The sequence below is a fragment of the Drosophila miranda genome (genome assembly GCF_003369915.1).
Source record: "Drosophila miranda strain MSH22 chromosome Y unlocalized genomic scaffold, D.miranda_PacBio2.1 Contig_Y1_pilon, whole genome shotgun sequence".
NCBI lineage: Eukaryota > Metazoa > Arthropoda > Insecta > Diptera > Drosophilidae > Drosophila > Drosophila miranda.
The window spans coordinates 27,172,010-27,198,912 of record NW_022881603.1 but is presented as its reverse complement, the minus strand read 5'-3'; the positions used below and the strand labels follow the sequence as shown (position 1 = coordinate 27,198,912).

Here is a 26,903-nt window from a genome sequence, read left to right as displayed (position 1 = left end):
ATTGTTTGGGGGCCGGGCCACTTGGCCTGTTGTTTGTTTTCACAAATGTTCTAAATGAGCTCTCAGAATGGTTGTGCACCCGGGGGGCATGCAACTGGGCTTAATGTGGGTGCGGGGATGGGGCAGAAAATGCAATGGAATTCGGAGTGGGATTCGTATTTCAAGGAAAGAGTTTAAGTGCATTTCGGTTGTGGGTTGAGTAAATATACAGGGAAATATATTCTAAGTTACTCCGAATTTACTCCGAAATTGATCGGATATATCTCCGAAAGCTTATCGTATTGTAATGCTTCAATATATTTGAATAAAATATATATTTGCACAATTTACTCCGAATATCATATAAATGGTGGCTAGAAAGCTCTTAAGATCTACTCCGAAGCTATTATTATTACTCTAAAATTCTCCTAAAACTGAAGAACACCCTGGAATTACACACAATATGCTTGGAATCCTCCAAATTCTACTCCGAACACACTCCTTAATCATTTTTATTCCTTCGAATTATCAAAGCGAATAGATTTTATCTGAAAGATAACTCCCCCAACAACTTTAAAGATTGAACATTTTATAGAGAATTTCCGAGAATATCAAATGCACTCCGACCCATTGGGCATATGACATATGATTCCCATATTCCACGAACTTGAATGAATTTTTTCGTTGGTTCATAAATTGAGTCCCCGGCCGTCGAGGACTGCAAGAGCCTCGTATCTCTTTCTCGCTGTGTTTTTGACAGGGAAAAAACGGGAGGGGCGAGAAACAAGCAAACAACTTGGTCATATCATGTTGACGCCCACATTAAGTGGCACAATTATGAGGCGACAACATCGGGGCCACGGAACGAACAACGAACATCTTGCCACGTCGCTTCGTTGGTTTCTGGCCAGGCGGTCGCTTGCCTCAATGCGATGTTCCGCTTAATTATAGAATACATGAGCCGGGAAATTTGTTGCATGCACCATTAGCAGCCAAATGTCCATCAACAGATCCAACGAAATTTGTCAAAATATTTCCCCGCCAATAAAAATAGAAATCAGAACGGCACTTAAATGCACTTCCCCACCCAATGGCCCTCTCTCTCTATCTGTCAGAGTCGACGGCAGCGATCATTCAATCAATATCAATCCATCCAATTCGGAGCGTGTGACAATAAATCTCTTGCGAGGGTCAGAGAGGAGCCAAAAATCAAACAGATCGAAATAGATCAGAGCATTCTGAATCAGAATCGATTGCAAAAGTTCAGCGTCATTTGTTGTGCGTCTGTGAACATTTTTTTTTTTTTTTTTTTTTTTTTTTTTTCTATTTGTGGACGTTGACATGCAATGACTGCATCTTTCAAGAGGCGATGCAGCTACTGCACCGTCAAGTGGCCCGTGTGACACCAGCAGAAGGCTGTTACGCGCGGATCCCAGGCAAAACGCAGCCCTCCTCCCGCCCAACCGACCGAGGGGCGCTGCCGCATGACGCGCGGTGCGTAGCCGAACCAAACGCGAACATGCAAGAAAGATAGCTATTAGACTAACATTCGAGGAAAATTAGTACTAAACTTACTAAGAAACTAAGCATGCAATCAAAGTACAAATACCACTACAGTTACTAATTAATAGAAAGGTGTGTAAGGATTAATAATTTAATAAGAGGAAGAGAATTAGTGGTGGATACAATATGGTAGAGGGAATTATAATCCGAGCATAAGACCCTAAACGGTTCATGCAAGGAATAATTCGATCTACAAAGTGGAAGGAACAACGGTATAAAATTTCTAGTCAGTCTAATAGGAATCGTGAAGTTTATGCGGCTCAACAGATCAGGGCTGTCTATGTCACCCCTGATCAAGTTGTGCATAAATATCACACCAAGCATTTTTCTACGGTTAACTAAGGATTTGTTCGGATGATTGCAATTAGTAATTGAACTCTTTATCTATAGCGAAGGGGGTGATCCATTTGTATCTGTAACTCATTTCGTTGTTCGTCGCCTAATCGCTTTGATCTGTTGACCCAATTCCAAATCCAAATTCCATTTTCATTTTCATTTCGGTGCCATAACAAATTGCATTTGGGGCCCTCAATGAATTATATCATTCATCCGATTACCAATTGCTTCGCGTCGGTTTGGGGCTTTATTTTTTTTTTCTGTGGCGCCTCTTAATTTGTTTAAGTGTGTTTATGCATATCGCTGGAGGAGGATTGCGATTGCCTAATGGCAAATGTTACTAATGGCTCGGAAATCCGGAAACGCTAACGAACGGGGCAGCGAGGAGTGAGTGGCAGGAACGATCGACATTTTGGGGCATGGCTGGTCTGGGGGTTTCTCATTAAGAAATTCTTGTTATTGTATTGGACGAGAAACCGCTTATGGAATATTTATGGTTAATCCAATACCATGTCCAATTGCAGGCACACATGTCGAGGCTTTTCCTTCGGATCTAATTTATACTTATATTTATTCCTAGATCTGTATGCTTTCTTGTTTCTACGCTTCGTATTTCATTCCCTTCTAGATATATTCCTTTTCCTTCTTTCCATTCCCATTTTAATGTTGGCTTTATTCCATTCGGATCACTGTTTCATTTCCATTAAATTGCATACTGATTATATTTCTACTTTTTTTTTAATTTCATTATCGTATCATTGTTGTTTTATTCCTATTCCATTCCCATTTGATACGCATTCTATTCTGATTTTCTTCCCATTTCATTCCAGTTGATTCCCATATTCCACGAACTTGAATGAATTTTTTCGTTGGTTCATAAATTGAGTCCCCGGCCGTCGAGGACTGCAAGAGCCTCGTATCTCTTTCTCGCTGTGTTTTTGACAGGGAAAAAACGGGAGGGGCGAGAAACAAGCAAACAACTTGGTCAAATCATGTTGACGCCCACATTAAGTGGCACAATTATGAGGCGACAACATCGGGGCCACGGAACGAACAACGAACATCTTGCCACGTCGCTTCGTTGGTTTCTGGCCAGGCGGTCGCTTGCCTCAATGCGATGTTCCGCTTAATTATAGAATACATGAGCCGGGAAATTTGTTGCATGCACCATTAGCAGCCAAATGTCCATCAGTCAGCCAACAGATCCAACGAAATTTGTCAAAATATTTCCTCGCCAATAAAAATAGAAATCAGAACGGCACTTAAATGCACTTCCCCACCCAATGGCCCTCTCTCTCTATCTGTCAGAGTCGACGGCAGCGATCATTCAATCAATATCAATCCATCCAATTCGGAGCGTGTGACAATAAATCTCTTGCGAGGGTCAGAGAGGAGCCAAAAATCAAACAGATCGAAATAGATCAGAGCATTCTGAATCAGAATCGATTGCAAAAGTTCAGCGTCATTTGTTGTGCGTCTGTGAACATTTGTTCGGATGATTGCAATTAGTAATTGAACTCTTTATCTATAGCGAAGGGGGTGATCCATTTGTATCTGTAACTCATTTCGTTGTTCGTCGCCTAATCGCTTTGATCTGTTGACCCAATTCCAAATCCAAATTCCATTTTCATTTTCATTTCGGTGCCATAACAAATTGCATTTGGGGCCCTCAATGAATTATATCATTCATCCGATTACCAATTGCTTCGCGTCGGTTTGGGGCTTTATTTTTTTTTCTGTGGCGCCTCTTAATTTGTTTAAGTGTGTTTATGCATATCGCTGGAGGAGGATTGCGATTGCCTAATGGCAAATGTTACTAATGGCTCGGAAATCCGGAAACGCTAACGAACGGGGCAGCGAGGAGTGAGTGGCAGGAACGATCGACATTTTGGGGCATGGCTGGTCTGGGGGTTTCTCATTAAGAAATTCTTGTTATTGTATTGGACGAGAAACCGCTTATGGAATATTTATGGTTAATCCAATACCATGTCCAATTGCAGGCACACATGTCGAGGCTTTTCCTTCGGAACTAATTTATACTTATGTTTATTCCTAGATCTGTATGCTTTCTTGTTTCTACGCTTCGTATTTCATTCCCTTCTAGATATATTCCTGTTCCTTCTTTCCATTCCCATTTTAATGTTGGCTTTATTCCATTCGGATCACTGTTTCATTTCCATTAAATTGCATACTGATTATATTTCTACTGTTTTTTTAATTTCATTATCGTATCATTGTTGTTTTATTCCTATTCCATTCCCATTTGATACGCATTCTATTCTGATTTTCTTCCCATTTCATTCCCATTTCAATATATACCTGTTCTTTCCTTCCATTCCCATTTCTATGTTGTCCATTCCTATCACTGTTTCATTTCCATTGAATTCCTTCCTCGTTAAGTTTCTGTTGCATTCCAATTTTTGTTTCTCTATCATTATCGTATCATTGTTTTTTTTTTCTATTCCGTTCCCAATTTACACGCTTTCCATTCATATTTTCTTTCCATTTCATTCCCTTTTCAATATTCCCATTGCATTTCAATTCATTTGGTTTTTATTTCTCTTCCTATTCCCTTAACCTCTCATTTTATTTATTTTCGAAAACAAAAAATATATTAAATGAAATCAAAATAAAAAGCAAACAAAACAAAACAAATAATCGCTAGAAACTAGATTCATAATCATATTTCTGTGCGTGGCTTATGCTGTGCACAAAAGAGTTAAGATCGAGACAGACTTCAATATAGATTATCGTGAAGACGGTTTATTGCAATTGATAGTCGATCAATACCGCCTACAACCGATAAATGAAGAAGTGTTCTTTTGGTTTCACGACTAAGATCTACTGCAAAAAAAAACCAACTGAAATTAAAATAAATTAACCTTGAATAAAAGCGGCTTGTCGTTACTGCTAAATGAGTTATTCCTGCTTAGATGGCCACTCGAATTTCGTAAGTGATGCTCTCGAAAGATAATTCATCTGGTTTGGTTAATCTTAGGGGGTCTGAGCAATTCAGACCTTGCACCGCTCCTGGGCATACTCGAGGGCATCCGTGAGAATGCGACGCTCCAGCCGGCGGTACTGCACCACCAGTAGATCGATCTCCTGGCCCGGCAGCTCCTTATTAACCTCCTGCTTCTCCGTAAGCTGTTTTTTCTCTAGTTGCTGAAGTTCGTCCAACTCCTTGAAAGTCGCCTCGAGGACGCCAAGCAGCAGCTTGAGCCGCTGGTACAAGTACTGCCATGTGCGCGTCTCATGATCCGTCTCCAAAGCACAGTCGATGTGCAACAGATCTACGGCGCGCTCCAAGTCGCTGCCCCAGTGCTCCAGCTGGTCGGCGCTCATGTTGAAGACGCGCACGAAGGCCAGCAGCACGCCGGAGATGTAATCGGGAGCCAGAAGCACCCTAAGCTCCGCCTTCCGCTCTATGTTAAGTCTTGCCAGAATCTTGGCCCGCTGCTCGACCAGGGCATCTGAGAGACGCAGGCCCAGACGGATCTTTACGTAGTCCTTCCGGTTGTTCACATCTATGAAACCGTTGTGGACCAGCAGATCGGCATTGGATCGATCGCCGTAGTAGATGAAGAACTGCTCGCCAGCCTTGCAGGCCTCCTGGGCCGTGCAGTCCATCTGGTGGACACCGCTGTCGTAGTAGGAGGTTATCTTCCCGGGCCTGTGATTGGCCATGTCCCAGTAGGGTATCAAGGCCGAAATGGGCAACTGGCTGAGGTCGTCACCGTCATCGTTGGCCTGAAGCTCACGAGGCACCAGATTCTGACGCGTCATCACCGTCGACACTGCCCACCGGTAGAGCTCGTAGCAAAGGCCGTGCTGGGTGAAGAGCACGCCCATCGAGGAGGCGCTACTGGCGTCGGGCCGAATGTGGGCGCACTTGTACATGTTGGCATACTGGCGGGCAATGACGCGGCACTGGCGCAGGGCCGAGGTGCAGGCAGCGGTGCCGCGGAGCCGCTGCATCTGCTCGATGGAGAAGTAGAGGACGGTGTTGTAGCGAGCCGGCGGGACGTCGATGTAGGGACGCCAGACACTGTCCGGGCCGCGCACCTTCTCGATGACCAGGGCCTCAACGCCAGGTTGAAGTTAGTCAGCAGAGGAAAGTTGCAGAAGAGCTTGCGGTCGGTCTCGGGCAAGTGCTCCTCGGAGAAGATCAGCGTTCGTGGCACGCTCAAAACTGGCTGCTCGGCGGCGATGTCCTGGGTGGCACGCAGGCCCAGCTGATAGCCAGGAAAGATGGCTATCTCCAGACAGTCGGTCTTCACGCCGCCCGCCTTGGCCCATTCGCTAAACGCGGTAATTTTGGCCTGCGCGACTGGTCGTCGGTGGCATCCAGGCAGACGGCCTTCTGCAACGGCTCCTCCAGCACCATGATTCGCTGCAGCTGTAGCTGCAGCTCCACATACTGCTTCCACTCTTCGTTAGGATTGGCCGGCTGCATGGCCACTAGCTCCAAGAGGCGCACAACTAGTGCGTTCAGCTCGCCCCGCTGGCCACTCAGGCTGGGGAAGCGCTTTCCATCGATTTTGTTCTTGTCCTGAACGCTATGGCTGTCGCTTGTTTGATTACCCGCAGCGGAGCCCGATGCCGAGGTCGTCCCCGAAGCGGATCCAGAGGCTGCTTCCGACTGCGTCTGCGTTGGCGTCTGGGCCAGTGACGGCGACTGCTGCTGTTGCTGCTGCTGCTTGTTCTTGCGCTTGTTCTTGCCCATTTCGGCGGCTTGTGCGGCGATGCTTGTGCAGCTTTTGGTGTGCGGAGTGTGGAGTGCGGAGGGGACGGCGTCCCAAAACAGTAGCCAAATATGGAAAATACAAGTTAAGAAGGCGACGCTGCAGCACGTGCGTGTGTATGGCCGAACAGCTGGGCAGTATCCATACCCTATTCCTATTTTAATCCCACTCTACATCCATTTCCCTTCTACAACAACAATTTCAATCCATTTATGTGCCATTCAATCCATCATTTAATTTACATTAATTAGCTTAAAAAGCCACCATTTCCTATATCCTCTATTTGCCAGAAGCCACATATCCCCAAATCGGGTAATAATTTACCCGTCAATCATTAAAAAGTCCCCCCCCTTCCATTAAAGGAATAAAAATGCATTAAAATAATTGAATTTCGTTGCCAAAAGAGCGGGAAAGAGAGCGCCAGAAAAGGAAGAAGGTTCCCGAATAGGGGGGAGCGGGGAGCAGCGGAGCAGCTAATCCAGATAATATATTGATTAATATTTTGGAAAGGCATTCATTCAACATAAACGTTCATGGGACGTATGCCACATATAGGCACGTACGACAACGCCCTGCTGTTGGTGTTGCAATACGAAATATGGAAAATATAATTTGTATAATTACAATGCCTTTTGATAGTACCAAATATACATACCAATCGCTCCACGACACCCAGAAAGAGGCAACACCCTGAAAATGGCGGAAAGGCAGCCAGCGTGAAGTCTCCATGGACGTGTCACGCGCCCATCTCTAGAGGGGGGCTGCACAACTAATTGAAGCTCCAGCCACAACCCCCAAAAACAACACGATGATAAGACATCCAAAAGTCCAGAGAAAGAGGGGATGCTCCACATTAAAAATATATACTTTATTTGTAGATATACGTGCTTGTACCATTTGCTAATATCTATATACATTTTCGTACCTTTTTTCAGGACCCCTATCGGAAGCACTCACTGCCGTGGGCTCGGAGGTGGCGCTACCCTGCGATCTGCTGCCGGGGACAATGATTGCAGACAAGGTCCAATTGGTCATCTGGTATCGTCAGGGCAATGTGAAGCCCATCTATACGTAAGTAGAAGATTTAAGAGCACATCTATAGGTAAATAGAAGATTTAAGAGTTCATCTATTAGGAAGTAGAAGATGTAGGAGTGAAAAATTAATGAATCTCTGGCTTCCCTTGTGAATCTTAATTATACCTTCGCCATGGAATAGGCTTAACAATTTCCCTCCCTGAATGTATTTTTATCTAAGAAATAATCTTCAAAATCCCCCTCCCCGCCGGCCCCCCAAATCTCTTTTAAAATATGCCCCAAATCCCCTTGACTCAAATTCAAGGATTTGAAACGCCTTCCCTGTCGGCTCCCCCATGAGATTATTGCACAGTAACACCCCTCGAAAGTGTCAGCTAAATGAATTTCACTTAATATTTTGTTGAGCCAAAGACCCAGTTTCGATTCCATTGGGAATTTCAGCCAATTATGAATCGAAGGTCTCAGTAGAGAGAGAGAGGGGCCCATGGATGATAGGGGCGGCAGAGGTCTCATTATAAATTCTATTAACGTGAGGCATTTATGTTGAATTTGACGATATAAACATTATTTACACAGAAGAACCTACGTGCACCGATGGAAGGGGGGCGGGGTGTGGGCTCTCTATACTCGTTCACCCCCCTCCCCCCTTAACCTGGTTCCTAAATAATTTTTAACAAGCTCATCATCAGGGAAGGAAAACGAAAAAGCGAAGAAAATACTCGGTATTTTGTAAAGCAGTGGGCCAGAAAATGTCACAAGGTTGATGGGTTGAGGGACTGGGGGTGAAAGGTGATTGTGGGGGAGGTTGAACATGTGAGTGAGTGATGGTATAGGGTGCACAGGCGAAAGGTTAGGGGGGTGGGCGTGTGGCAGGAGGCACACATAATTGGTAGATAGTTAACATTACATTTAGCCACTGACTGGCTGATTGGCAGCGCAGCAATTCGGTTCAAAGGTCGCTCGTTGGCAACTCACTTTTTATATTATTTTTGTGTGTGCTTCCCTTTGCCATTTTCCAGGAAAAGACAACAAGGTAGAGAGCTTCAACGAAGAAAGCAGACAGATGCGCAATAGACCAGAAATTGATTTTTTTTTTTATATTTTATTTTCCATTAAATTTATTTCTTTTTTTCTTTGAATGAGTCGCAGACCACGGAAGGCGAGCTTCTAAATGCTTTGAATACCCTTAAAGATGCAGCTTTTCTCTGACATAATTTTCTAGAATTTTCCTCGAAGAACCTGCCTTTGGCAGCTCCAAAAATCGTTCCTCTTTTGCCTAATAAACACTTGGACTCACAGACAATGTCCTCTTTAAAGGGTATGTACCGAAAAATCGATGGAGGTCGTCAAGTCAAAGTGTCAATGCGCACGCTGGAGGATGTGCATTCATGTGGTCCACAGTGCGACCTCGCTGGCGGCGATTGCAATTACCACAGCCAGTCGAACGTGAGAGGGAAATGGTGGAAAAATGTGCGGTGTTGGGTGGGGAGGTAGCGGTAGCCGCTTTCAGCTTTTATGACGGCATAAAGTTAGGGATTATGCAGATATCTCCACCTCTCGGTTTGTGTACTTTCCACCCGCCCGCATTTCTTTATTGTTTTCCATCAATTTTAATTTCCTTTTTCTACACTACATAAATTTTCTTCTCTTTCTGTTTCTGTGTCTGTTGTGGTTCTCTTTGCGTGCTGGAAATTTCAATATGTCCAAAAACGTTCTGGCAAAAGGTCGAGAGATTAATTGCATGAGAAATTTGTTTTCCAATTGCCATGGATAACCCATGGGATAACCTTTCGCCTCTTGTCTTTTGCCCCTCTTCCAGCAAGGTATGCTTTCTTCTCTCTCTCTCTCCCTCGCTCCCACTTCTTGGAACATAATTTAATTATCTTTAAAATCCATTAGCAGATATCCCATCCATCTTGTGCCACTTAATCCCGTGTTCCATTGTTGTCTTTGGCTTTTCGAGTGCATTTCCCAATGTTTTTTTGTGGGCTCCAATGATAAATCATCCCGAGAGATCCCAGAAATTGGGACCCCGTGATCTGATCTATTCAAAATGTGAGATAATCTGTGGCGATAATCGTGTAAAGTTTTCACAACTGAAATTTAACTGGATTCTCTTTATTTTTTAAGAACATATATTTCCCATTTTTCTGTTCCCGGAAATTTAAGAGAGAATTTAAAATCCTTCCATGTGGATGGATTTTTATCACCCAAAAGTCACCAAACGAAATTTTAATGCTAAAGCAACTTAAAGCCACAAAAAAACACCCAACGAAAGCAAAAAAGCAACAACAACAACATTTAATTCTCGTGGGAAAACAAAGTGAAACAAAAAGTATACATAAATATGTACGTATGTATAAATAAAAATGAGAATCCGCTTAAGCCGCAAGGCGAAACAGAACAGCACAAGCGCTAAATTGATCAATTAATTTATCGAATTACAAAACGGAAAATGGAAAATGGAAAAACGCACATCTACAGACTTTACGCAATGGCATTAACTATCGGGAAAAAGCAAAATAATTTCCCATTTTTTCACTCAAAGGTTTAAATCCAACCAGAAATATAGAGTCCTCCAATTAAAAAATCCTTGAAAAAATGAACAAAATAAAGAACAAATGGGGATAGTCCGACTAAAGGATACCCTGTGTATTGTGATGGCTTTAGCTTCACAAAATATGATGTAAAAGATAATTTTGTTGACATTTATAAATAGTTTTTTCTTGATTCTTACTCAAAAATTATTTTAATTACGGAAGGGACCACTCCCTCTCTTTCGGGTCTTATTCATAATAAGTCCCGAAAAGAGAGCACGTTGTGGGAGTGGATCATACTTTTCTTTTCTGCCTTTCAAGCAGGTCTCTTAAGCGATTGCCATCCACAAAGGCAATACACCCCCACGTTCTGTACACCCAATGGGTATACAAAAATGTATAAAAAAAGAGAATGAAAACCAAATTAAATGTGACCATTTAAGAATTCAAAAAAAAGTCAGGGAATAAAGGAATAAAAAGAAAGCCAAATGGAAATCAAAAGTTCTGTAAATGCATTTAACGATTTAGCTGGCAGATAGAGGGGAGCCTTGGGGGCTCCGTTGACATTTAATGCGGCACTTTGTCAAAATGCATAGAAGACAGAGGGCCATAAAACAAAACGAGAGGGAACGTTGTGAGTTGCTGCGGACACCGCAACTCTACGGTTATACCCGATACTAAGTCAGTATGGCTCTCCTCCGGCAGACGCCGCTAATATTAAACGACACGACAAAGAGTGCGTGCGAGAGAGACAGAAAATCAGTCTGAGCGTGACGTCGGGCGCTGCGTAGCTACTGCAAATTGATTTGTTCCTATTGGCTATAAAAATGATCTGATCTGATCCAGATTCAGCAATCTGATAGATATGGTCATTATCTATGATTCTGCGTTTTTAGTTTTCTCGAATGTGCAATATTGTGTTAGAGAGAGACAGGGCGAGAAAAAATGAAATTGTTTTCTTGATGCTGGCTATAATAATAATACAATCCAATTCAGATTCCGCAGTCTTAAAGATATGGTCATTCTCTACAATTCTACGTTTTTGGTTTTCTCATATCGTTAAAATTGTGGATGCCACAGATTTTCGTCCTTTGTTTGGGCGGAAGTGGGCGGGGCGAAGTTTTGAAATATTTTTGTAGCAGTGACATATCACAGAAGTCTGGGTCCAAAACGTCGTTGCTCTAGCTTTTATAGTCTTTGAGCACTAGGCGCTGAAGGGGACGGACAGACGGACAGACGGACGGACGGACAGACGGACAGACGGACAGACAGACAGGGCTCAATCGACTCGGCTATTGATGCTGATCAAGAATATATATACTTTATGGGGTCGGAAAAGATTCCTTCTGGACGTTACACACATCCACTTTTACCACAAATCTAATATACCCCAATACTCATTTTGAGTATCGGGTATAAAAACCAAGTTGTCTTTCGGCGGCCATTGGCTGCTCTGTATCTGGTCTCTGGAAATACGTATGTAGTTGTGTGTTTTTGTCTAAAACGTGTCAAAAGGGCTCTTTTAGTGGGGAACTCAATTTTATGTTCAATTAATTGTCGGAGCAGGGCGGTAGAAGGTTTATTTGAGGGAAGGGAGGAGGCCTTGCGACGGAATGTTAACAAAGAAATGTATACTTCAATTTATTGGGGTTTTCTTTGCTGAGCGATTTGGCCGTTAGTCATTCTCCTTTGCACATCATTCCTTGGTTCTATCAGTGATTGTCGAAGCTCTCTTCATTCAATAAATATATTCACTCCTTGTCATAGTTCTCTTAGGTTCTATCTATGTTTTCAAAGGGTTTTCTCTAGGAACTTCTTTTAGTTAATTTTGAAGACAGATTCCAAGACTCTCCATAGTCCTGCAGTTGTTTTCTTTCCTTCCACTGGTTCTGCATTCGATTAAATTATATTTTTCCCTTAATTCCGCAGCTTTGATGCCCGCGGACGACCCCTGCATCAGGCCATACCCTGGGCGGATGACACGGTGTTCAACAAGAAGGCCCACTTCCATTACGACACAAATCCGCCCGCACTGCGCATCAAGAATATCCAGACTGTGGACGCGGGTCTCTACAAGTGCCGCGTGGACTTCAACAAGTCACCAACACGGAATTGGCGCATCAATGTGACAGTTCTAGGTGGGTACCCCCGTCCCCTCTCTCCTCAGGAGTGGCATAACTAACTGACATCTTCCCCAATGTAGTGCCACCCACACTGCTAACGATACTGGATCATCACGGGGCCGAGATACGCGACCAGACAGCGGGGCCCTACCTCGAGGGCGATAGCATCGACCTGACGTGTCTGTCGAGCGGTGGAGTGCCACCGCCGAGGGTCTCGTGGTGGCGCGAACATGCCCTCATCGACGACTCCTTTCAGGTGCTGCCCGACGGCTCGGTGCGCAATGTCCTGCGCCTGAAGAACATCCAGCGGAAGGATCTATTGACGGTAAGTGACCTCTTCGGGTCAACTGGCCTTTGTTGCTGGCGGCCTACTCCGAATATCGTAAGCCATATTTACGGCTCTCGCCCTGAATGGAACAAAGCCTTCATTCTCGGCTAGCACAATGCTCTCTCCTGGTCCCAGAGCACCGCTGGCCATTTATTTTCGGTGTGCCACAATGAAAAGCGGCCACCATTAACGACAGCGGTCCGTGTGGCAAGCGGGACCGCCACGACCGCACAATGACTAATAGAAATCAAATGCAACTGCGTGCATTCCCTGGGTGGCTTGTGGTTGCCCTCGGGGTCCATTTAATGAACATTATTGTTGTGCCGCACTAATCCCGCCATTCAGATGCGCTTGCTCCTGCCCCGACCATACATCCAGTAGGCCTGCCCACCATCTTTTGTGCCCAGGGATTGGAATCACTTGAATGCTGGTCATGTAATACCAAAAGTTATTGGCTTAAACCTCGGACGGTTGAATGGACACTGTGAAGAGGTGGAATATCACGAGACATAAAGATAAGTGGAGCATAAAGATGACAAATTCGAATGTATTCTACTGGCTAAAACCCATTAAAAAACGAGGGGGAACGTTGTGAGTTGCTGCGGACACCGCAACTCTACAGTTATACCCGATACTAAGTCAGTATGGCTCTCCTCCGGCAGACGCCGCTAAAATTAAACGACACGACAAAGAGTGCGTGCGAGAGAGACAGAAAATCAGTCTGAGCGTGACGTCGGGCGCTACGTAGCCACTGCAAATTGATTTGTTCCCTTTGGCTATAAAAATGATCTGATCTGATCCATCCATCTGATTCAGCAACCTGATAGATAAGATCATTATCTATGATTCTACGTTTTTAGTTTTCTCGTATCTTCAAAATTGTGGATGCCACAGATTTTCGTCCTTTGGGGGGGACGAAATTTGGTTGCTCTAGCTTTTATAGTCTCTGAGATCTAGGCGCTAATGTTTTACTCTAACAAAGCCGCCTATGCTACGTGTGTGTTAGAGAGAGACAGGGCGAGAAAAAATGAAATTGTTTTCTTGAAACTGGCTATAATAATAATACAATCCAATTCAGATTCTGCAGACTAAAAGATATGGTTATTCTCTACGATTCTGCGTTTTTGGTTTTCTCATATCTTTAAAATTGTGGATGCCACAGATTTTCGTCCTTTGTGGGGGCGGAAGTGGGCGGGGCGAAGTTTTGAAATATTTTTGTAGCAGTGACATATCACAGAAGTCTGGATCCGAAACATCGTTGCTCTAGCTTTTATAGTCTTTGAGCACTAGGCGCTAATAGGGACGGACAGACGGACGGACGGACAGACGGACAGACAGACAGGGCTCAATCGACTCGGCTATTGATGCTGATCAAGAATATATATATTTTATGGGGTCGGAAACGATTCCTTCTGGACGTTACACACATCCACATTTACCACAAATCTAATATACCCCAATACTCATTTTGAGTATCGGGTATAAAAACCTTAAAACCAGAGAAAATGTATCAATGAATTGAAAACAGTTGGAATATTGATGGACAATGATTGAGTGATGCTGTTTTGGAAATTAAAATTGGAATAACCTCAGTGAAATATCTTAAAATGAATGTTATAAGTGGAGTATCGTTAATAGAACAATGATATGCTAGTACAGTCATGCATTTCTATAAAATGGTAATTAAAGCATAACCATTTGAAAACACTGCATAAAAGAACCATAAATCAATTATTAACCATCAAATTTGATTGCTTTCGATTGGGAGTCAATCGATTCCAATGGAAAACAGACAACGCAAGAACCGTTTGGGATTAATAAACACCTAGAGAGGCACTTTGATGACCCTCTGGACCCCCTACCTGCCCCAATAGGACTACCCGGACTATCGTACATATTGTGTAACCAAATGGAAATTAATGACCTTATTTTCCAATCGAGAAACGAGACTTGTGCTGCCCCAAAAGTTATGCAAATATTTTGATGGCTCGACAACGTTACAATTTTCGGTTTTGGCCCAATAAACTGGCCGAAATGTATATGGACCCAAAGAGTATCGGGTTACGAGCAACCACTAATATCCAGAAAATACTCGTAGCTGGAGAATTTATGATATCGAATATGGTCGTACATTTACCAACCGTTTGTACCATTTGAACTCTTTGGTCTCGATTTCTGTGTGTCTGGCCGCAGAGAGTGAGAGAGAGAGGGAGCTTGGGGCATAATTGATTAGTCTTGGCGAGTGGTCGTGTTGCAGTAATTAGAAATAAATGTTAAGCAGCTTGATTTATCATCTCCTGATCTGTTTTATGGAATATTGTTACTTCTAATTGGCAATCATTGCAATAATGTCTGTATAAATCATTGAATTCTCCCTTCAGATGTACACCTGCCAGGCCACCAATGGGCATGTGGTGCCGGCCCTCTCGAAGAAAGTAATCCTCGACTTGAATCGTAAGTTGTGTACTCTTTAAATATAATTCCTCTTCTTTTTTGGGGTTTGCCAAAGCAGGACAGTTCAAGGACAGTCAGAGGGTGGCTTGGGTGTACGAGTGGGCGTGACATTTCGCATGGAAATTAATGTAATTAAAGTTTTGTGAGGACGCGCACCTCGCACATCGCAAGGACTCACATTCATGCACATTTATGGTTATGCGGGCGACGTAGAGGTCTCGCATGATAATCGTATTGTGGGTCCCATGGCGGTTGCGGCCAATGATGGGCATAATAAAATGTGTGTCATAAATAATGAACATTTCCATAAAGGTCGCCCATATGCGCAGATGCGGCGGAAACGAGAAGCCTTGGAATATGCAGATGAATTTTGTGGGCTCTGCTGTCCTTGTGGGGCCATAACTGAATATCGTAAACTTAATCACTCGCCTGATGGCAGACCAATAGCCCAGGGGCTGCATAACACTAATAGAATCATGTGGTGGTAACCTCTTCTAACTTTAAATATTCTCTTTTCATAGTTCCTCCGCTCAATCTGCTGCTGCAGGGTCTCAATCATGCATTGGTAGCTGGCACTCGCACCCACGTTACCTGCACTGCCATCGGTGCTCGTCCACCGCCGCACATCATTTGGTCGAAGGCTGGACAGATCCTAAAAGGAGCCACGCAATCTGTAAGTCATCATCATCATCATCGCTCAGATGATTCCGATAATTATGTGGAACTCTCCGCTTATACCTCTGCTGATGGGAATACCACAATTTCCGAGCTAATGCTGATACCCGTACCGGAGGACAATGAACGGCAGGTGGTCTGTTCCATCTCCCTGAGTGCGGGTATTACGTCGCAGCAGCTCCAAGAGGGTCACACCACGGTGATGACCACGCTGGGCAATGGCAACACGGGTCTCTACCTCAAGGACTCGCGCATGCTGAACGTGACACGTACGTAGAGGTCATCAGTGCAGTAGAGGGCCTTTGTATGCTCATTTCTCGAACATTTGCAGATGCACCCATTGTCATCCTGAATCTGGGAGCTCCTCTGGATCCGAATAATCTGCTTAAGGGATCGGATGTCTATTTGGAGTGCGATGTGAAGGCCAATCCGGCGATAACGCGTGTGGAGTGGTATCACAGTGTGAGTAGAAGATACATCTTCGTAGATCCATAGTTGAATATCGTAGATTGGGCAAAGAAAAATTAGACCGATATCGTAAGTGAAGTGGGGAATCGCTACATGTGTATCGTAAACCGAATATCGTAACTAGAATAGAGTAAATTTAATATTGTAGAATCAGTATCGAAAAGTTAATTGAATATCGTAAATTTCTTTTAGATGTAAAAAATACAAATACGTGAAAAGGCGAAATTGAAAGGGAAATTGAATATCGTATGCCGAATATCGTAAATTCAATATCGTAATTTATTAAAGTGAATTTAAAATCTTAGAATCAGTATCGAAAAGTGAATTTAAAATCGTAAAGAGAAAAGTTAACATGATTAAATAAAATTGAATATCGTAAATGAAGTATTGTAAATTCAATAACGTGCATAAATTGAGCATCGTAAGCCGAATATCGTAAATGCAATATCGTAAATTGAACCACGTAGAATCAACATCGTTAAGTTAATTGAATATCGAACATTTCTACTCGAAATATAAAAAGCACATCCCACAACATTAATGTTATCCTTTGTTCTCTCTTTTGACATCCGCCCCCGCCCGCACACTCCGCTGCCACACAGGACAAGCAACTGCACTCGTCGCGCGGGATAATCATCTCCAACCAGACGCTGGTGCTGCAGGGCATCTCAAAGTCCTCGCACGGCCAGTACTTCTGTCGGGCCAGCAACCTCCAGGGCAGCGTGTCCAGCAACGAGGTTTACTTGGACGTGAAGTGTAAGTACCACACTGCCACTCTCTGCACTCTCTCCACTCCACCTCTCACTCTAACCTAACTTGACTTAACTTCAACCTGCACTTCTGTTTCGCCCTCCCACACTCTCCATCTCTCCGCCCCGTAGATCCACCCGTGTGCAAGTCGGACTCCACGATTATACGTGCAGCACTCAAGCAGACAATCAACATCACCTGCGAGGTGGACGCGAATCCACTCGATAATCTAAATTACAAGTGGCACTTCAACAACTCGCTGGAGAGTCTCATCGAGCTGCCGCAGCTCGGACCGGTCCTGCTGTCGCTGCAATCGCCTTCCGGCTCCGGACCTGGCTCCGGCTCGGCCCTGGGCGGATATTATCAATGGGGACTGCTGCATGGCCGGCACGGACGCACGGCCAGCATTGTGGACATGTCGGCCGTTCGCTTCGAGGACGAGGACTATCCGGCGGTGGGGCACGAGATGGACGGCTATCAGGACTATGGCGAGGAGACGCCCTACACGCAAATGGTCTACTCCAACATGGTGCACAAGAACCATGTGGAGAACAAACAGCCCCAGCGGAAACAGCTGCCCCAGCTGCAAGGCCAGTCGTCGAGTGGCCCTGGAGGCAGCAGCGACTCCCACAGCCCTGGCCATCACGCATCCAGCTCTGCCTCGTCCTCCTCCATCCAAATGATGGAGCGCAAGCGGCTGGCCGCACTGCACAAGCAGCAGCATCATCGCCAGGCCATGACCATGCCCACCACAACTACGGCGCCCCCGCTGAACAACGTGTACAGCTACCACGTGGAGAGCTACGAGAGCTTCGGTGCCATTTCCTGCGTGGCCAGCAGCCCGATGGGCCACAGCCAGCTCTGCTGGTACCACATCCAGCCGGCAGGTGAGTTACCTGCCTGCCACTCGTGCAGCGGTTCGTAGTGGAAAGATAAAGGAAAAACCGGAACGGAAAGGAAAGGAAAGGAAAGGCGGGTGGCCTCGGTGGCTGAAACTTTGGATACCCTGGAAGAACTATCGTTCGAATGGGAACTATGTGAAGTAGCAACTAACCTTTGATTGAGATTTAAAGGCACACCTATCGTTCCTCTTTGGGAGCCATTCTAAACCATAACTTCTAGATCTATCTTGCCATAGACATGGTGCACTTTTCTGCATCAATCAGAGGGTATCGGAAAGAAGAAAACATATTTAAAAATATTTAATTAATTTCCCATTGAGAGGCGCATAACAAAATACCAACGCAACAGCAAACATATTTACTCAATTCGGGTTGTGGTTGTACTGGGCGGTCTGGGGTGGGGCATGCCTCGTTCTCTGGTCAGTAGATAATTGTCGCACGTAGCACGTAGCCTCACTCGTGAGGTGAGTGAATCTCTGCTTGTTATTTACATTTGGCCCACAGACTAGTACTCCGCGGCACGGCATGGCACGGCGCACGTCATGGCATGGCCGTGTGGCAATTTAACGCGTTGCAATGTCGTCTCGCACGTTGCAGCATCCGCGGACAGTCCGTTCATGTGAATGTCCCTGACAGCAATAAAAGCCATGTTTACCAACGCCATCTGCATGTTTGCTTCCCCTTTCGCGATTGCTGCTGCTGCCGCTGCTGCCTCTGTGTTGCACTATTGCTGCACCGTTGCAGCAAACTGCAATCTGCGCTCGGCGATAATCTGATAATCAAATGCAATAAATTGCCAGCGCACATCATTTATTTATAAAACCACCGCTGGCCATGGCCTGAAAACTAGGGAGAATTTCGGATTTTGCGACAGCGCAGGTTGAAGGGAAAACATGCATTTCCATTTCAGGGAAACTGTCCACCTGAGGGTCAGGCCCCATTTCTCGCTCTCAGCGAACGGTTGGCCTTATTAAAAGGTTTTTTGAAGCTCCATTAGAGAAATATCCTGTGCTGGATGATACAAAATGAAAGAATAGAAGATCATAGAAATATTTTCATAACGAAAACAACTTCGGAAAGAGGATCGTAAGCGTAGAGCTTTGGAGTCTCAAATATTTAAAGAATATGGGAATTAAGAGTATATGGAGTCCTTGGGAATCAATTCATCAAGGAAATATATAAGGAAGGAAATCATAACTAACACCTTCCATCGCTCTCTTCTCTTTCATAGACCTACCCGAACCGGTGAAGAACTGCACGGCCTTCAATGCCACTGCCAATTCCTTGCAAATCCAGTGCACACCCGGCTACGATGGCGGCATACCGCAGTACTTCCATGTGCAGATCTACGACGAACTGAATCGCCAGATACTCCACAACGCCTCGTACAAGTATCCGGAGCTCACGGTGAAGCGTTTGCCGAGCGATTCCGTGTTTGTCATTCGAGTGACGGCCGTGAACGCGCAGGGGCCCAGCAAGGTGGCCCACCGATTGAGGGACCGGACGCTTTCAGCGCCTTTGTTGCGAACAGGTGAGTGTCGGTCGGGTGTCGCCACGTTGCCACATGGCCCGCTGTTGCATTGTTTTTTCAACGTGCGCTTTTTATACCCGATACTCAAAATGAGTATTGGGGTATATTAGATTTGTGGTAAAAGTGGATGTGTGTAACGTCCAGAAGGAATCGTTTCCGACCCCATAAAGTATATATATTCTTGATCAGCATCAATAGCCGAGTCGATTGAGCCCTAACTGTCTGTCCGTCCGTCCGTCTGTCCGTCTGTCCGTCCCCTTCAGCGCCTAGTGCTCAAAGACTATAAGAGCTAGAGCAACGATGTTTTGGATCCAGACTTCTGTGATATGTCACTGCTACAAAAATATTTCAAAACTTCGCCCCGGCCACTTCCGCCCCCACAAAGGACGAAAATCTGTGGCATCCACAATTTTAAAGATATGAGAAAACCAAAAACGTAGAGTTGTAGAGAATGACCATATCTTTAAGACTGCGGAATCTGAATTGGATCGTATTATTATTATAGCCAGCATCAAGAAAACAATTTCATTTTTTCTCGCCCTGTCTCTCTCTAACACACACGTAGCATAGGCGGCTTTGCTTAGAGTAAAACATTAGCGCCTAGATCTCAGAGACTACAAAAGCTAGAGCAACCAAATTTGGTATCCACACTCCTAATATATCGGACCGAGACGAGTTTGTTTCAAAATTTCGCCCCACCCCCTTCCGCCCACACAAAGGACGAAAATCTGTTGCATCCACAATATTGCACATTCGAGAAAACTAAAAACGCAGAATCATAGATAATGACCATATCTATCAGATTGCTGAATCTGGATCAGATCAGATCATTTTTATAGCCAATAGGAACAAATCAATTTGCCGTGGCTACGCAGCGCCCGACGTCACGCTCAGACTGATTTTCTGTCTCTCTCGCACGCACTCTTTGTCGTGTCGTTTAATATTAGCGGCGTTTTCCGGAGGAGAGCCATACTGACTTAGTATCGGGTATAACCGTAGAGTTGCGGTGTCCGCAGCAACTCACAACGTTCCCCCTCGTTGTCATTCAATTTTTCACAATTTCCCCCGTATCTGTTTTCTGTTTTCCGTTTTTCCTGTCCATGCCGCAGCCTCATCGACGGCTGTGCTAGTACAATTGACGCCGCTTCTGGGCGGCTTAGTTGGCGTCATCGCCACGTTGATTATGGTCGCCATTTGTGTGGTGATCTTTATCAAATTCCGTAGCAAGCGCGGTCGCCGGCACGGCAATGGCGGGGATGGCACCACCACCGAGGCGGACAAGGGCAGCGCCGAGCCGCTATCCCGTAATATGGGTAGCCATTCCAGCGTGGAGGACAAAAATCCGGATGTGGTGCCGCAGGAGGCGACAAGCGAGGATGAGTTCCACCAGGAGGAGAAGGCCTTCGACCGATTGAATATGGAATCGCAGCGAATTTTGTATACGCCACCGACGCGCATTAACACCGCCTCGCCGCCGCCACCATCGCTGTCGCCCACCTTCGGGAAGCAGGTGAGAATTCAAATGGGATTCAATTGTTTGGGGATTCCAGTATTCCCTACCGTTCAATCCGCTTCTCGTTTGCATATGGTGGAAGCAGAAGGGGTTTAAAGGGAGGTGGAGCCTCCTGCTAGGGTTAGAAGTTGAGTTAGTTCTAGATCTAGTATCTGTATTAGGAAATAGCTTTGCTGAAGTAAGTGTCATATGTATTTAGATATGCTTAAATATGGAATATGTCTTATAATATGTAGTTAAGCAGCCATCCTGACATGACAACTACATAGCGACATGGACATGGAAAAATGCAGCATCCTTTCAGGCGACCATATAGAAACGTACAGAATTGAGAGTTGGAGGCGTTGGAGGCCTCCTGAACGGAATTTTCATTCCGTCTGTTCGGAGCAGAACCCAGCCGATTAGCTGCTTGCCAAATAGCACCTAATTCTTGGCCCTCAGCCGCTTATTTTGTTTGTTACTTATGTCTATGTCACTCATTTGTTTGTTAAAGCTTTGCGCTTGCTTGCCCTGCTAAACGCTCTCTGCCAGCTCGCTCTTCGCTATCTCCGCTTTGCGTCTGCCTACCGACGTCGGCCGAGCGAAGCTGCGCTTAGCGATCGGAGCGGCAATGTAAAGGGCAGGCAAGCCACACTTGCAATTTGGATGTCACGCATTAAAGAACATATCGTAATTTTATTTCTGCGCCGAGTTTTATTTAATTCGAAATAATTAGTCGGCCGATTGGGGATAAAAAACATTATCTCCACATAAAATTTGGTGACCCCGACGTGATCTCTGAGTTGCAGTGTCAATTAATAATCATTCGCGATCGACATTCGCTAGCCCAAGCAAATTTTCGGCACAATTCGGTGCTAAAACACACTTACATACACCTACATACACGCATTGCTGGCTATTAATTTCTCTGTCGCGACAATTCGGTCAGTGCAGTGCGGTAGGCAGTGCAGCGAACTCACTAATACACACAAGCGGAGTACAAAGCGGAATCGGACAGCTCGCACAGCCGCATAGCTAAAGGCATTAGCTGTAATCCCTTTGCTTTCGGTTCCCACGTTTATACGTATACAGGGTGTCTTTTTCGGTCGTGCTGAGTGACTCTTTTAAAACCTCAACATGGCAGCACCTGAGCCTACCAATGTCGCGAACGCAGCAATGCCGAGTGATGTAGATTTCTACAAGCACAAGGCCGAGTCCATCGCGCGCCAACTAAAGGCCATGGATCGCTTTCTCACCAAGGGAGAGCTTGCCGAGTTAGATGAGGCAGAACTTCAAGCTCGCTTAGAGCAGATCGAGCGAATGAATGCGGATTTCGATGCCGCTCAAACGAGCCTTGAAAGGCTGGATTTCCTGCAGTTAGCCCATGATGCCCGGCTGGACTTTTCGAATGTTTATGTCAAGGTTAGGTCCAGGCTGTCGCGGGAGTTGATGGCGGCTCGCACGGTAAATGTTGCCAATTCAACGGCTCGGCATCCTCTCGAGGGGAACCCGTCGTTGTTCGCCTATAATAGTATAGGCCGTTCTCGAATGCCCGAGTTGCAGCTTCCGCGATTCGGGGGAACTACATGGATTGGCCAGAATTCCACTCGATGTTCTCGACAATGGTGCACAAAGACCATCGTATACCAATCATCGAAAAATTCCAATATCTTCGTGGATGTCTAGATGGTGCTGCGCTGGATACGATTCGTTCCTTGGAACTTTCTGAGGAGAATTACGACAAGGCGTTGAATTTGCTAATGTTGCGATTCGATAATAAACTGTTACATTTTCAGGCACACGTCAAGGCTATTTTCGGGTTGCAAGGGGTGGAGAAGGGCTCAGCTATCGGCTTGCGCGCGCTCAGCGACAAAATCAATTCGCACTTGCGTGCACTTCAGACCTTGGCGACCCCGCAGGAGATTTCCGATGGGTTGCTGATCTTCATCATAGGCACGAAATTGGACCACAAGACCAAGGAGAAATGGGAAGAGAACTTGCCGACGTCAGGATTGCCTCGGTGGTCAAGCATGGCCTCATTTTCGGAAGCGAGATGTCGGATGCTGGAAAATTTGGGATCGGCTATGGTAACAATTCCTAGCCAGCAGGTGGGAGAAAGTAAACCTAGCACCCTAATCACCTCCATTAACGATCATAATAGCTCAACATGCAAGTATTGCAAATCCTCCGATCACTACATATCCCGATGCCAGGCATTTATAGATCTCCCTGTTTTTTCTCGATACAAGGAGGTGAAGAAGCGCCATTTATGTCTAAACTGCCTCAACAAAGGCCATTCATTGCAACGCTGCAAGTCAGGGGCATGTAGAAATTGCCAAGCCAAGCATCACACACTGCTCCACATGCAGTCGGGCGCTGACGCTGAGTTGCCGTCGCCGAGCACGGAATCGACCCAGCATGATCCTGCAAGTGCCCTAGTAGCAAGCAAATATATTAGCCCTCCCCCCTCGAGTCAAAAATCTCTGCCTAGCCAAAACGTGCTGCTAGCTACTGCAATCGTATATGTCAGGGGCCGTTTTGGATCGCTTATTCCATGTCGTGCCATTTTAGATTCCGCTTCTCAGGTTAACTTTATAACATCGAGACTCGCCAATCAGCTGCAGTTAGATCCTCACCCGTCTCACGTTAAAATCGCCGGTATTGGAGAGTCAATTCTACCATCCAGCAAGGCTGTGGACATCGTCCTGCAATCTCAAGACGAAAGCTATCGCGGTTTCCTCTCTGCAATTATCACTGCCTCAATCACAGGAATGCAGCCTAACTTCGGCCTAGACGCAAAAGATTGGCCAATGCCAAATAACCTAAAACTAGCTGATCCTAATTTCGCCAAGCCCCAGCGTGTCGATCTGTTGATAGGTGCTGGTTTGTTTTTCGAGTTAATGTGCGTTGGACAGATTCGACTGTCAGACCAATTGCCAACATTGCAGAAGACGAAACTTGGCTGGATAGTGTCAGGAAGTATTAAAAACTCTGAGAAAGCCCGTGCGGCGCTAGCAGCCGTTGAAGATCCCCCTGTCATCTCCGCTTGCGAGACTAATTTGTGCGATATTGTAAGGCGGTTTTGGGAAGTCGATGGAGATTATTCGCCCTCATCAATTTCGGAGGAAGATGTTCATTGCGAACAGCATTTCGTCACAAACTGCATTCGCCTAGAGTCCGGAGCTTACTCCGTGCGTTTGCCAACCAAATTCAGTCTAGAGGAATTAGGAGAATCGTATCAGCAGGCGCTACGTAGATTTCTCAATTTGGAGAGGAAGCTAGCAAAAAATGCACAGCTTAAGGCAAAATATATGGAGTTTCTTCAGGAGTATCGTGATTTAGGACACATGTCGCCAGCTTCGCGGCAGTCAGACCTCCCGCAGTACTTCTTGCCTCACCATTGCGTCCACAAGCAGGATAGTACAACCACCAAATTACGCGTAGTGTTCGATGGATCTGCCAAAACAGCGTCTGGAGTATCACTGAATGATGCGCTTATGGCTGGACCCACCATCCAACCTAAAATTCTGATAACTCTGCTTCGTTTCCGCTTTTTTAAAGTCGCCTTGTGTGGCGATATCTGCAAAATGTACCGCTGTGTACGCGTTTCCCATCCCGATACGCACGTGCAGTGCATCCTATGGCGCAATGGAGGAGGAGATTCAGGTGTTCAAGTTGGAGACTGTTACTTACGGAACCAAACCTGCCGCTTTCTTAGCAATTCGTGCTATGCATCAATTGGCAAATGATGAAGAGTTGCGTTTTCCGCTTGGCGCTGATGTTGTTCGAAGAGATTTCTATGTCGATGATCTCATATCTGGAGGGGACAGCATTGATTCTGTCATCAAAATTCGTCAGCAGGTAAAGGAGCTACTTTCGAAAGGATGTTTTCCCATACGTAAATGGTGTTCCAATGAACCCGCTGCTTTGGAAGGCGTATCGGAGGCGGATCGCGAAAAGTTCCTTACCTTTCATGACGGGACTGAAGTAACCAAGGCGCTTGGTCTAGTTTGGGATCCCACCACGGACAATCTTCTGTTTAGCTTCGCTCACGTCGGAACCGCTGCAGGCCCAATATCGAAGCGTTCGGTCCTGTCTACACTAGCTAGGTTCTACGATCCTCTAGGGCTCATCTCTCCCATCATCACAAAAGCTAAAATATTTATGCAGTCGCTATGGAACGAAAGCCTAAAATTGAATTGGGACGAAAGCCTGCCCCAGGATCTACATACTACTTGGATTGAGCTGACTTCGCAGTTGTCGATGGTTAAAAACTTTAAGTTTCCACGTTACGTGCTTCGGCAGCAAGCCAGATTAGAAATGCACGCGTTTTGTGATGCGAGCCAAGCAGCATATGGCGCCTGTGTATACATGCGTTCGGAAGCTCTTGGCATTGTGCAAAGTCATCTCTTATGCTCTAAATCCAGAGTCGCGCCCTTGAAAAGTATGACTATCCCCAAGCTTGAGCTGTCCGCTGCCCTCGTATTAGCCGAACTAGTGTCCACCATAGTTAAGGGATTATCAGCTCCATGCCAAATACATTGCTGGTCGGATTCATCCATAGCCCTTGCCTGGATTCGAGAATCACCATTGAATTTTAATATATTTGTTTCTAATCGAGTTCAGCGGATTCAGGAGCTCACCGCTGGAATGACTTGGCATCACGTGCCCACATAGTTGAATCCTGCCGACATCATATCACGTGGAGCCACGCCCGCTGAACTAATGGATAGCAGCCTTTGGATCTCTGGACCACCATTCTTGCGTCTTGAGAGCTCAGAGTGGCCTGCAGACCGATGTACCAGAACGTCGTCATGCAGCATTGGTTGCGACAAAATCAATTCGCACTTGCGTGCACTTCAGACCTTGGCGACCCCGCAGGAGATTTCCGATGGGTTGCTGATCTTCATCATAGGCACGAAATTGGACCACAAGACCAAGGAGAAATGGGAAGAGAACTTGCCGACGTCAGGATTGCCTCGGTGGTCAAGCATGGCCTCATTTTCGGAAGCGAGATGTCGGATGCTGGAAAATTTGGGATCGGCTATGGTAACAATTCCTAGCCAGCAGGTGGGAGAAAGTAAACCTAGCACCCTAATCACCTCCATTAACGATCATAATAGCTCAACATGCAAGTATTGCAAATCCTCCGATCACTACATATCCCGATGCCAGGCATTTATAGATCTCCCTGTTTTTTCTCGATACAAGGAGGTGAAGAAGCGCCATTTATGTCTAAACTGCCTCAACAAAGGCCATTCATTGCAACGCTGCAAGTCAGGGGCATGTAGAAATTGCCAAGCCAAGCATCACACACTGCTCCACATGCAGTCGGGCGCTGACGCTGAGTTGCCGTCGCCGAGCACGGAATCGACCCAGCATGATCCTGCAAGTGCCCTAGTAGCAAGCAAATATATTAGCCCTCCCCCCTCGAGTCAAAAATCTCTGCCTAGCCAAAACGTGCTGCTAGCTACTGCAATCGTATATGTCAGGGGCCGTTTTGGATCGCTTATTCCATGTCGTGCCATTTTAGATTCCGCTTCTCAGGTTAACTTTATAACATCGAGACTCGCCAATCAGCTGCAGTTAGATCCTCACCCGTCTCACGTTAAAATCGCCGGTATTGGAGAGTCAATTCTACCATCCAGCAAGGCTGTGGACATCGTCCTGCAATCTCAAGACGAAAGCTATCGCGGTTTCCTCTCTGCAATTATCACTGCCTCAATCACAGGAATGCAGCCTAACTTCGGCCTAGACGCAAAAGATTGGCCAATGCCAAATAACCTAAAACTAGCTGATCCTAATTTCGCCAAGCCCCAGCGTGTCGATCTGTTGATAGGTGCTGGTTTGTTTTTCGAGTTAATGTGCGTTGGACAGATTCGACTGTCAGACCAATTGCCAACATTGCAGAAGACGAAACTTGGCTGGATAGTGTCAGGAAGTATTAAAAACTCTGAGAAAGCCCGTGCGGCGCTAGCAGCCGTT

General features: G+C 45.6%; 1 protein-coding gene and 1 pseudogene across 5 annotated transcripts in view; one reads left to right on the top strand and one right to left on the bottom strand.

The window, feature by feature from the left end:
- Window positions 1-26,903, top strand: part of LOC117190098 (hemicentin-2-like) — a 155,370-nt gene that overhangs the window by 122,949 nt on the left and 5,518 nt on the right. For 2 of the 5 annotated variants that reach the window (XM_033395183.1, XM_033395186.1), the window contains exons 4-13: window positions 7,559-7,694; window positions 12,125-12,333; window positions 12,399-12,643; window positions 15,028-15,100; window positions 15,622-16,044; window positions 16,107-16,237; window positions 16,846-16,999; window positions 17,125-17,880; window positions 19,127-19,426; window positions 20,536-20,936. In XM_033395183.1, coding sequence (XP_033251074.1) covers window positions 7,559-7,694; window positions 12,125-12,333; window positions 12,399-12,643; window positions 15,028-15,100; window positions 15,622-16,044; window positions 16,107-16,237; window positions 16,846-16,999; window positions 17,125-17,880; window positions 19,127-19,426; window positions 20,536-20,936 — 2,828 coding nt within the window. Of the gene's footprint in view, window positions 1-7,558; window positions 7,695-12,124; window positions 12,334-12,398; window positions 12,644-15,027; window positions 15,101-15,621; window positions 16,045-16,106; window positions 16,238-16,845; window positions 17,000-17,124; window positions 17,881-19,126; window positions 19,427-20,535; window positions 20,937-21,175; window positions 21,294-26,903 lie in introns of those variants that run through there. The other 3 variants (XM_033395184.1, XM_033395185.1, XM_033395187.1) reach the window with 3 other exon arrangements.
- On the bottom strand, window positions 4,480-6,756 carry LOC117190099 (annotated as a pseudogene).